The sequence below is a fragment of the Symsagittifera roscoffensis genome, chromosome 1 (assembly GCF_963678635.1).
Source record: "Symsagittifera roscoffensis chromosome 1, txSymRosc1.1, whole genome shotgun sequence".
NCBI lineage: Eukaryota > Metazoa > Xenacoelomorpha > Acoela > Convolutidae > Symsagittifera > Symsagittifera roscoffensis.
Genome location: NC_087062.1, coordinates 77,375,644 through 77,388,464, shown reverse-complemented (window position 1 = coordinate 77,388,464; position 12,821 = coordinate 77,375,644). Strand labels below are relative to the sequence as shown.

The window sequence follows — 12,821 nt, the reverse complement described above, 5'->3', positions numbered from 1 at the left end:
GGTAAGGAAACGGGATTCGTAGACTATCTTTCTAGTTACCTATCGGGCGAACCCGTAACAGTGTCCTACGATGACGAAAAATTGTTTTATTACTTCCGGTAATCAAATAAATACTTTTCTAGGCTTCGAACATCTAATAGATATTCCCGCCCGCAACAAAGAAACAAATTTTCGCACCAAATTTTCTCTCAAGACGTCATATATTGCATCGCGATTGGTCAATCAGCTATTAACTTGACAAGCCAAGAAATAGAACGTGAAAATTGAATTGCAAACGGTGCAGAAACTTTTCAAGCTATATTTACACACTCCAAAATTTCAGTGAGTCAAAATTAACATTCGCTAACAGAAGACTGTTTTCCATCTTGCAAAACTATCGATTTTTCTATTAACTACAAAACTTTAAAAAAACATGTCTGATCAACTTGAAGTAACTGAACATTCTGAATACTCAACTGTAAATAATAAACTAACCTTAACACCCAGTACTAGCAACCCGTCGGGAATATCTTCTATACAAACTTCCAATAAAGAAAAAAGCTCAAAGCAGGTTAAACATATATTATTCCCGTTCTCATGGCCTGAAATCTTTTATTCTAAAATTATAGCATTATTAACAAAACATGACCTTGTAGTAAAGAAATTTATAAAAGCACTCGAAGAAGACAAAAAATATGACATCGCACAACTGGGAAACTATTACAAACCTTACATAAACAACTTACACGTTAACGGAGGATGCCTTTACTTCAATGATAGATTAGTTATACCAGTATATTTGAGGACGACGATGCTACACCGGTTACACGAAGCTCACCCTGCCCATTTTGCGATGAAAATCTGGCAACCCTCTACATCTGGTGGCTTAAAATCTATAGAGAAATCCAAGTTCATGGAGTGAATTGCGTCGAGTGCAACCCTCTAAATTTCCATCTGTACATGGAGTGAATTGGATCGAGTGTGTCAAATCAGGTAAAAATTTGAAGCCTCTGACTAAACATGATAAACTTGATAAACTCCCAACGGTCGTTGAACCAAATCACGAAATGGAATTGAACTTTGCCGGCCCGTTGCCAATAATGTGTGGAACAAAAAAATACATACTCAAACGCGTCGATCGATTTTTAAAATTTCCATCTGCACAAATAACATCAAGCATATCTGACAAATCGATCATAAACTTTCTTAGAAAATATATATCGTTGCAGGGAAAACCCAGAACCATTAGGACGGACCAAGGGTCGGGTTTATTTCTAAGGAAGTCCGAGAATTTTGTCAAGAACGAAACATCAACGTTATATTCAGTCCAGTGGGTGACCATAGAGCTACGGATCTGGTCGAGCGACTTATCAGAACAATTAAAGAACGACTTATGGTTCTGGCTCAAGAAAATCCAAAACTGCATTATTAAAGATCATAAAATGTTTAAGAACACTAACACAACAATCGCTAAACTGCTCTACTTTTGAAGCAGAAATCGTAGATGAAACCTAGATTGGAACAAACATTGTTATGTATAGACAAATGACAAAAATAAATGTGCCGGGACAGACGATATGACTGGGATACCCCTGATGACATCTAAGACGGACAATATGGACGAAGAATCATCATCATCGGACGATATATCTAATGCAATTAGATGTTTACCCACTAGTTCTGGTTACCTGATCAAAGAAAAGCTCTAGGCGTAGACTATCCCGTCTTGAGTAACTTGTCGCGTAAGATCCTTATACCTATAGTTCTGGTTCCCCTGTCAAAGTACTCTCTCGCGCAGAGAAAACAAAAGCTCTAGGCGTAGAATATCCCTTCTTGAGTAACCTGTCGGGTAAGATCCTTCTATCCTTACAAGATAGAAAGACGAAAAAACCATATTATAGAGAACTTAAAGAAGAAGTAGTAAGGGAATTGGATCATACAATTACGCTTAAAAATGGGAAAATAATGGTATTAACGGGAAAAAATGAGGAAACATTTGAAAAATGGAATATTGCAAGATCGAACCGAACGCCGTAATTTACAGCTCGAGGGAAACGGAAACACTGCTTAGAGAGGCAGAGGAGGAGAGATAGCGCTGAAGGTACCCTATTGGTCTTGAAATTATAGAAGAGGCAAGCCCTCCGGGACAACTCACCTGTCCACAAAGAACCAACATACCTGAACTAATTATTACAAACCCACCTGTTATTACAGAAATGATATCTGACGACAATGCCAGTGATTTGATCCTACTGGAAAGATCTAAATTCCTTAGTTTCTAGTAATTCAGAAAACCGACAAGAGAAATCAGCGCAAGAACAAACTAAACTAAAATCAAATAGGAAATGCTTAGAAAAGACGAAACCAACCTAGAGAAGGAGAAAAACGTCTGCAATACACTGATTGACCTAGACTCAAGGGACAGTAATCCAGACCAACGCGCGACCCCACCACTTACTCAGTTAGACAGCCACGATGAAGTTTACAAAAACCAATCAGAACCAACCAATACAAGTCAAATAACAGAGGTAAACAACCCAATAACTTACCAGATTACAAAGCCACAAGGACTGACATAGAGAACCAGTCAAAGAAACGAACCCCTACCAAGAGCCCTTTCAAACCCAAATTAACGGGTATCACTAAGCGGAAAGCTTCTTCGCCAATGAAATCACTGCCTCCTAGAAAAATTTCAGACACTCATACTCGCCACAACACCAGACCCATTCGGACCAGACAACCACCGACGTTAATCGGAGAGAGAGTATTCACTAGCCTCGAAAAAACCTCGGACAATAGACCAGGAGAACACAAGTCAAATCGAGGCAGAACCCCACTATCTACTACATCCATAGAAGCAACCACAACAGAACTAGAAAGCCACCAGATAGATATCGTCGATTTAACTTCTCCCTCAACTTCTTCTCCACGACAACCGACCATAGTTTACCTCATGGAAGGTGAATCCAATCAAACAGACTATGTAAAGCCATTTATATCGCTATCCCCAGTCGGCTCCCCCAAGAGAATTCAATTCAAACCGAAAGTACGCAAGACCGAATTTCACCCATCGGGCCTACCCTCCGAACCGGCAGATGCTATAGAGACGCCAAGTGTGTTCAATCCTAATTGGTTTAATATTACTTCCATCATTACAGCAAAGGCACTATTGGGCCGACCTTTGAATCTCGACGAGCTTACGAAATGGACAGCTTAACTGAGCCTGAAACCGTGATGCCGATTAAACTCTGCACAATCACGAACTCCCATTTCAGTGAAAAACTTAAACTCTTTTATGTTAATTGCTTTTGTTTCTCCCATGCCGCTAACCTTGGATTATTATCCTAACGTACATACCAAAAAAAAATTCTGCTAATTGGTTGCGGTAATGCTTTATCCAGATTAACCGTTAACCTAGTTTAACTCTAGTGGTTGTTAAATTTATTATCGGGTTCTACTAGCCAATTGATTTAAACCGAGTTTAGGGTCAGTGCTAGATATTCCTCCCATTGGGTGATAACCTTGGATTTTCCCTTTTTGTTGTTCCGTTATTTCACCTCCTTGCCTTAACATGCTATTTGTAGGGGAAAAATATATGTAATCATTAATTAGTTTATCGCGGGGAATGTCAAAAGAGATATTAGTGTTAGCGACTTTTAACCTTTAAGTTGCTTTTTCGAGTATGTTAATTAGTTAACACCTGCCAAAAGCGCAACGACTTATGGCATAGCTGATATTGGTCATTAAATGTTTCTTATGGCAACCAATTTTGTTAACTCAAATGATCCTAATTAAACCTTTTAATTCCGTCTTATTACCATAGCGTAGCCTATATTTAACCCAGTCTTTTAATCTAGTCTTAAGTAAAAGTCTACTATTCGCGTTAGTGGAGATTTCAACATATCTCGTCAAACTAGTCTTAGTTTAAGTTAACCCAATTCGTTTTAATCCTTATCTTAATTCAATTTTTTAACACCACTAATGATCCACCGATGGTCGATTCATGCAATATGTTGACCGGTACTAATGAACACCGACGGTCATAATAACATAACTATAAAATCAAATCGCAACAGGGTTGAGTAATATTTTTTACTGAAGCCCTTTTAGTCGTGATTGGAACGATTTAAAAAACTTCTAAAAAAAACTTCGAATGTCGAGAAAAACCGGTTTGAAATTTTTGTTTTTTTTCCTCTAGTTTCCATCGACCAAATAAAATGATGGTATTTGATTAAATTGGTTATATAGGCTAAAAAAATCAATTTTTCCGAACGTAAACTAGTTTTGAAAGCTATACTTTGCACTTCTCTTGTAGAAAAAAACGTTTACCGAATTTGTTTTTCTAATATTTTTCAAAAGATAATAGAAAAAAATTTGTGCATAGTTTTATCATCAGAACACCTACGAAAAACGATACCAATTTGAAGAACCTAATAATTTGAAGAACTTTTATTTCGTTGTTTTTTTTAATATGGTCGGTTGCACAATAACCGGCTATTCTTGTAAAATTGTGGCATCAGTTGGCCTCAATTTGCAAACATGAAATCGAATTTTCACTAGACCGTATAATAGTTTTTGGAACAGCTTTAGTGAATGCTGTAGTTGTCATTTCTTACTGGATAGAGGAAAACACCTGTTAATTTTGTTGCATTTTGTCGAAAAAATACTCGTGTATGGTACATGCGTTCATTAGTTTTTTGTGATTTTTGCACTGAAGTTGATTCGCTTCAATTTTTTTGCGATTTTTTTTGCTATGCAGCTGAAGTGTTGTCCTTGTCGTTCGGCAACGGCTCGCTGCTGTCCGCAGCCTGGGGAGCAGTCAAAACGATTTATATTTTGAGAACCTGAAACTTAATTTATGCGCAGACAGATTTCTACACGTTTTACATCTTCTCCAAATAGTCATAATAATTATTTACTATTATGAATATACTTAACACTTTCGAGAATAACTTTGAGATTATTATGATTAGTGTTATCATAATTAGTATGATTATGGTGATTTATTATGAGTATCATGATTATTATCATTATTATGATTATTTTCATCATCATTATGATTATTATGATTATTACTATGACTACATTGCTGATTTAAATTAACCGGACAAATTGAACAAAACTTGAATTTTCAAACACGTTTTTCTCAAAATGGGTTGAGATTAGACAAAAAGTGAACAAAACAAAAGTTGCTTAGAATTATATGGTGCAATTTTTTCTCCGAAATTCTCAACCAAATTTTCATCCCAAAAATGGGTCATTTTGGCTTTTTTCAATTAATCAATATTTACGTTGGAACTATTTTTTTAATTGATAAAGAAAAATACATCACAAGAAGCCTCTTACACAGCCCAACAAAGTTTAAGAAGGGGGTTAAATCTCCATAAATTAGCACAAATTGTTTAAAACTTGTTTTTAAGCAAAACTCTGGGTTTTATATATTAAAAATCACATTTATTGACTATCAAGTAATTTTTTTCTATTATACAGGTTTTTGGAGATTTAACCCTCCTTAAACTTTGTTGGGCTGTGTTAGAGGCTTCATGTGATGTATTTTCTCTATCAATTAACAAAATAGTTCCAGCGTAAATCTTGCTTAATGGAAAAAAGCCAAAATGACCCATCTCTTCACTTTTTGTCTAATCTTAAATCAATTTGAGAAAAACGTGTTTGAAAATTCAAGTTTTGTTCGTTTTGTCAGGATAATTTAAATCAGCACTGTATTATGATAATGATTATGATTATTATCATTATGATTAGTAGGAATAATATGGCTGTTTTGATTATTTTTTGATGATTATTATTTTGATTATTATGATTACTTTCATAATTTTTCTGATTATCATAATTTGTATTATGATTTTTATAATTGCGGTTAATGTTATTATGATTATTATGGTTGTTATGTTTACCATGATGGGTATTATTATGATTATATTGATGATTATTGTAATTATTATGATTATGACTATTATCATTTTGATGATCTTTTCATAATTTTTCAGATTATTATGATTATAATTAGGACTATTATGGTTATGATTATAATTATTTTTATAATTAATATGATTATTATGATTGTTATGGTTACCATGATTGGTATTATTATGATTATGATGATTATTATTATGATTATTATGATTACGATTATTATGTAGTTCGAATCCCTGAGGGAAAAAGAAACGTAATAAAAAAGAATATATTACCTGTGTAGTGATGTTGGGCATTGTGAGGGATATGTAAATGACACAGATGTAGATGCACAGTCGTGTCGTCTTCGAGCTTTGTTGCGAAGCGTCTCGGGCTGTTGCGTTGCCACAGTTGTTGTTCAGGCGACCAGAGATGCTTCGGAGGGAAGTTGACTTGACCATTCTTAGGACATTGGACTGAGATACCACAACGTCGGTCGTCGTGGTGCTGGTTGATGCCTGATTGTTGCAGTCGACTGAAATGAAAGGAAACATTCAGTTTTCAGAGAAAATTTTTTAAAGATTTTTTGGAGTGCCGAATGTTTTTTGGAATTCGAAATATCACACCAAAGTTATTATGGATATAAAAAGTAAAATATGAGATTTGTATTCTAATATCATTGTATTCTAGACGCTCCGTAGAGTTGAACAAGAAAGTTTTGGATATGACAACAGAATATAATTAGAAGCCATCGGTAACTAACATTGAAAACATTCAACTTTCAAAAGACCAGATGATTTTATCACATTTTACAAAGAAAAAGCTTTTTTGGAACTAAAAATCTAATTGGAGTTTTTAAAAAAATTAACACAATTTTTAGCGATTGCTATTTTTGACCATTAATCATGCATATGATTTAGCAAATATTCGTTCGAAAATGATGAGAAACCCTAATCCAGACTAGAAGAAGTTAGAACAGGAGCAACAGATAAAACTCATGTGTTAAAAGAACAATTTACAGAACAATTTTAGCAGTTGCTGGAGATTTTATTTTTCTGACTGCGTCATAAAGCTAGTGAAAAACTTCAAAAAAAATAATTCAGAATCGAGAAAAACTAAGATTTTAGGTAATCAGGCAAATTTAGCTAGAAGAGGATAATTTAGCGATGATTATTTATTTCTACATTCAACTTTTTATCCATTTTACAATTCAAACAGTTATTTCTTATGCTTTAGAAAACTAATTGTTACCAAGCGTTTTTAATTCGTTTTTCTTCAAAGCACTGTTATTTACGAAGAATTTTCAATTCAATTCAATTCAATTATTCGATACAGTGAAGAAATACATACGTAATCACTCACTGCATCAGGATAGCTAGAACAGGCTTTTCAACCTAACAAGTAGCTACCCTCCAGGATAACTAGGGTGTGTTGTGCTAGGGTGTGTTTTTTTCCACGCTTAATTGGGTGTAACAAGAATGCCCCTAATTGAAATACGTTGTGACTCTAATTTAAGAAGAAAAGATGAAATATTTGTCTTTTGTTTTCAGACAAATTTCGGTTTTAGCCAGTTTTAAATGATTTTTTTTTAAGTTACCATGCGAAAAGTATTGACGGTTTGTGCTTAAATTTGAAAGGATATTGCAGCTGTGATTATTTTTTCTTAGGCTATGAAATTGCCGGTTTAGCTAAGTTGGGGCAATTAATGCGCAATCTATCGTTCTATTAACTTGTGAGCGGTGATTTTATCCGGCTCATTCGTGTTTGTGTTATATGATTTTTTCCTAAAAAAAAGCTATTTTTGCATTGAAAAACTAGAGCGGTAATCAGGAGGTTCAACAATTACTGAATCAATTGAATTTTTTTTTCTGTTTGCAGTCTTTTGTTTCTGTAATAATGAGTGATGACAACTAAAGAGCCCGGTTCAATGTTGTGTTTTTATGTCCATAGTATTGCGGTCAAGCTTCTTCATTTCTTGAACGATTGATCAAAACGCCAGTTTCCAGACTATCGCGGCCTAGGAAATTGGTCGCGATTTCCTAAAGCAGGGTCGCCGCTGACACGCAGAAACAAAAATTTCCACCAGTGGTGCGACAGTGTAAAAGTTTTCCAACCGGTGCCATGGGGTATATTAGTGAGATAAAAATACGAAAATTTCCATCAGTTATGTAATTTTGTTTTTGGGAAAAAGTGTAAATCATATTTGAAGTTCGAAGTTTCCAGACTATCGCGTTTGAATTGCAGACAATCGCGACCGTATTGCGATGTGTCCAGATACATAGCTCGTTACTGTTAAAGCATTTTAGATAACCGTGCAATTGTTTTTAGATACCTCGTGAGTTGCAACAACTGTTGTAAATCTGGGGTAAATTTTCAAATATTGAACTACCGAGTGTTTTCAAAATTTGTCAATTTCAGAAAACCAAACAAAAATATTTCAATGTTTCGATTATAGTTTCAAATTTACACATTTTGAGCAGCAATCATTTGTTTTGAGCAGCAATCGTCTGCGCCGTGGGCTGTCACTAAAACCTGTCCTTTAACAAACATAAAGATCTGATGTTGGTGCGTTTTTCCTGCCTCTACTAGTCTTTTTGTCACGATCTTCGCATCGGTTCGAAGTTCACAACATTTAAATATTTTTTAATGGAGTGAACAAAACAGGACAATTTAGAAGAAAAAATTACCAGAAAAAAAATTGAGCAAACAAGCTAAGAAAAAATTAGTTTCAAAGTTGCTGTTTTTAGTTGTCCTATAATAATACAACCTATTGCTCCTACATTAATTATATGAAACAAGAGCTTTTATCAAAAACTGGTTTAAAAAAAGTTCTGTTTCTTTCTTAAATTAAACTAGAAAAACTAAAAATTGGCTTCCAATTAGCTGTCAAGAAAATAGGTGGTCAATTACGCGATTAAATTTTTAAATAAAGAAATAGTATCGAGTTTTAAAGCAAAATTTTATACCTTAGCTGTTGTTTTTGACCTTGCTAAATCACTCATTCCTGTCTCACATAAAATTTTTGTCGAAAAATTAACTTCAAACGGATTTTCAACTCAAGCTCGTCAACTATTTCCAAGTTTTGTATCGAATCGGAAACACTGGTGACACAAAAACTTGCTGGGCTACGGCAAATCACGGGCTACCAGAAAGTACAGTGCTTGGTCCGATAGTTTGGATATTAAATTTTAACGATTTTAGGACTAAAGTGGCAAAACATGTTCAAGCGGTTTGATTTGCGGATGATACATCTCTACTTTTTGCGGAAAAAGCTTTGTTTGTTTTGATAACTAACATAGAAGATACTCTAACATTTGCTGTATTTTTCAAATGAACTTATGAATACACACAGGCAGTGTAAATACAAACAATTTGATTAGACAAAAAATTCAGAATCATTCAAAACTCAGAATTTTAACTCAAATTTTTTATCGTAAATATTTTTCATAAGATTAGAACACAAAAACGTCAATAGTTTTAGTCGCCAAATATATATACGAGTGTAGCAGATTGCTTCATGGGAAAAATGAGAGATGTCGTGATCCGCTTTTGAAAAGCAACAGACTTCCTGCAGAAATATTTATCACAAATTTTGATTTGCTGATAAATTTTGATCTGTTCACTAAAATTATAAATACTTTTAGCGAATAAGACTAGTAAAAACTTTGTTTTTGTTTTTCAAAACAAAAATGTCGATAAGAAGTAGATAGAAAAAATTTTGAATAGGTTTTTGCAAGTTACTCATCGGTGTTTTCGGTTGCTAAAATATGTTCTAAGAAACGGAATTGCTTGCCTAAAAATCTGACAAAGCACAAAATGAAGTCAAAGTAAAAAACTGAGATTTATTAAAATTTAATCATTTCTTTGAACAAGTACAAGTTAATCAGTTTTTTGGGTGGCTTGAATTATTTATGTAAAAATAACTCTCACTGTTAAATTTTTACTTAATCATCCTAATATTGTTTAGAAACCAGCTTGTTTCGACTTTATCTTGCTTGTTGATTTGTAAACTTTTATCAAAAAGCCTGTTTTCTTTAAACTCCAGATTAGATTAGCAAAGTTTTACGTTCGCCAAAAAAAAAGTTGGATCAGAGGACTAAAATTTTTTCAACAAGTTTTAATAGTTGCCAAGTTTCATATTCAAATAAAAATTACAAACTATTTTAGGTTCTGTATCGAAAATTTATATGGAATAACTTTTTTGTCCACAGAAGTTGATGCTTTTTTAGTTAAATTTCTGGTCTTCTCAAGTTTTCTGCACATAAATTTGCAGAAAAAACGCGCATAAATCAAAGCATTCTCAAACTACAATAATTTTTAGGTTCAATTGAACAGAAAGAACGTCTGACGTTTCTTCTCATTATATTTTTCAGCCATTGAAAAAGTCTTGTCTTATTGTTCCAACCCTTGAAAGTGGAAAGAATTTTGTTTTCGGGTATTGTAGTTAATTTTTCGGGTTTTGTAGTTCATCGTAGCTCCTCCAGTCTTGATTCAAGCGTTTTTTAAAACTGTTCAAAAACAGTCTAACTCCGAGCGAGTACAGCGATCACGTAATGTTATTTAAAAAAGAAGCATGGTCATTCAGGCTAAAACTTAAATAACTAAAAACTAGTTTTGGAATATTCATTTATTATTTCTTTGCCCATAAAAAACATTCAACATTTAAAAAGCTTAGTGAAAAAGAAGTGTTAGAAACAGTGTTGACTATTATGTCTGAATCATTATTTTTCTATTTGTTTTTTTTAGTTCTCTCTCTCTGTTTTTATAGTTGTTATAGTACTACCATCAAAAGGAAAATAAATACAAAAAAATCTATATTTTTTTTTGTGTTATTGAATGTGGTAGGATCATTCTTTGCTACTTTTACCTGTTTGAAATTTTATCTGCAATTAGCTTTTTGGTATATTGGGAAAAAAATTTTGGACAAACTACGCCAAAACGTGAACAAGCTCATTTCCGGCTTGTCACATACATGAAATTTTTCAATTAATTCCGAAACTTTTTATTAGGTTGTAGTAGGTTTGTCTTTGAAAGCTCTTTCTTTATAATAAGTCCTTGAAGTGAAAGAATCACTTCGCTGGCCTCCTTCTTCACTCTTTGTTAATATCAATTTTGATCCATGAAAATTTTTTTTATTGGAAGGAAAGGCAATGTGATCCATTCAAAATCATTCGTAAGTTTTTTGAGAAGACTGCTTGTATATCAGGACGAAGCCCCAATTTTTCCGTCTGCACCATAATTGATTTAAGATAAACTACGTTTTTTGGACTGGTACTGCATCAAGTATTAAGTGGTTATACTTGAGTCCTATATAGAGCTGGAAAGTTTAAACTGAAATGAGTCGCGGTAGTTTGACACGTATAAAGCATTCACTTATTAAAAGTATCAAGTATTTTAAACGAGCAATCTGCAACCATACTTAAGCTAATGCCAGCAAGCCTGTTTAATACTCCAAAACTTGCTCGAACTTTGATCCCAGCGCTGTCAGTTTTTGTGAAGCTGGTCTGATTAAAAATTATATAATTAAACGTCATATATATTTTCTCGGAAAAAAGGAACATCATTGCCTCTAAATGTTTGATTGCCATTCTATCTGACTTCCAAAAAAAGCACATTGTTTCTGATTTGATGTTTGTTTCTCATTTTTCGACTGTTTTCAAAACTTCTCTTCAAATTGAAATAATTAAGGAGCAATCTGTTCTGTCCTTTTAAAGCGTAAGTGGTTGTTTCAATCATTTAAATACCAACCGTTTTCAGCATTTTGTTCCAAATAATATTACATTTCAGACACAAAACTTTTTCTGTAAATAATTTTGTGTTTGCGTGACATGATTTATTAATAAATTAAAATTTAGCAATAAAAAACTGGTTTAATAACTTTCATCACAAAAAAATTTAGCCATAACCATATATATATATATGCAAAAAAATCAAAAACTGGGAAAATCATTAAAAAAGTACATAAACTGAGAAAATATTTTTTTATTTTGTTTTTCAGTTTTTTTTTCCAAACTACTAGTTGTTTAGTTGTTTATTGATAGCAAATGAAAACAAGACTGCTCGTGTAAGGGCGAAGTTCTGAATGTTCTAACTACTTTTTAAGGGTTTTATGGAGCAGTAATAACATCAAAAAATTAATTGTATTAAAATAAAATGATTTTTTTTTTAAATTTTTGTTTTTTAAATGAAAACCATTCCCCACACGCCACATAAAGTAGAAAAGGACAGATTTTGCTCCTTGTAACAAATCCATTATGGCAAATAAAATTTTTCCAACCAATTTGGAACGATTTTAAGACGGATTAACTCTCCGCTTACGCGTTAATAGCGCGAAAGATATCGCGCGTTAATTGTCCCAAATTGGCCAAAATGGTAATCTTTAAACCCTCACAACTTTGCGAAAAATGATCACAGGTGAAATATCTTTTAAAATTTGAGCCCAGGGCAACAATACTTTTTGAATGATATAAAAAAAATTCCGTCAAAATTGGCTAGTTGAAAAGTCGACATTTGTCTGAAGAAAAAAACCACCCCGAGACAAATATTCCGTTACTTTCGTATCGAAAGTCGGAACAAAAAAAAATTAAAACTTTAATAGTGAAAGTTAGCAATTGCTAAAAACAAACAAGACTGCTTGTATCAGGGCGAAGCCCTGAATGTTCCGACTGCCTTTTAAGGTCTATGGAGACTTAATAACATGAAAAATTTCAATGTAATAGAAAAAATTTGAAATTTTATGTAAAAACATCCCCCCACATGTCATATTAAGTACAAAATGATAGATTTTGCGCCTATTAACAAATCAATTATTGCATTAAAGCATCCTTGAACCAATTTGGAACGATTTGTAAGACGGATTAAATCTCGCGCGTTAATTGTCCCAAACTGGCCAAAATGGCAGATTTTTAACCCCCCTAACTTTATGAAAAATG

At 33.4% G+C, this 12,821-nt stretch overlaps 1 protein-coding gene across 1 annotated transcript in view; it reads right to left on the bottom strand.

Annotated features, from left to right (window-relative positions):
- Positions 1-12,821, bottom strand: part of LOC134839974 (uncharacterized) — a 79,829-nt gene that overhangs the window by 25,564 nt on the left and 41,444 nt on the right. Inside the window, exon 4 of the mRNA XM_063855605.1 lies at positions 6,186-6,424. Within this exon, the coding sequence (XP_063711675.1) occupies positions 6,186-6,424 (239 nt within the window). The remainder of the gene's footprint in view (positions 1-6,185; positions 6,425-12,821) is intronic.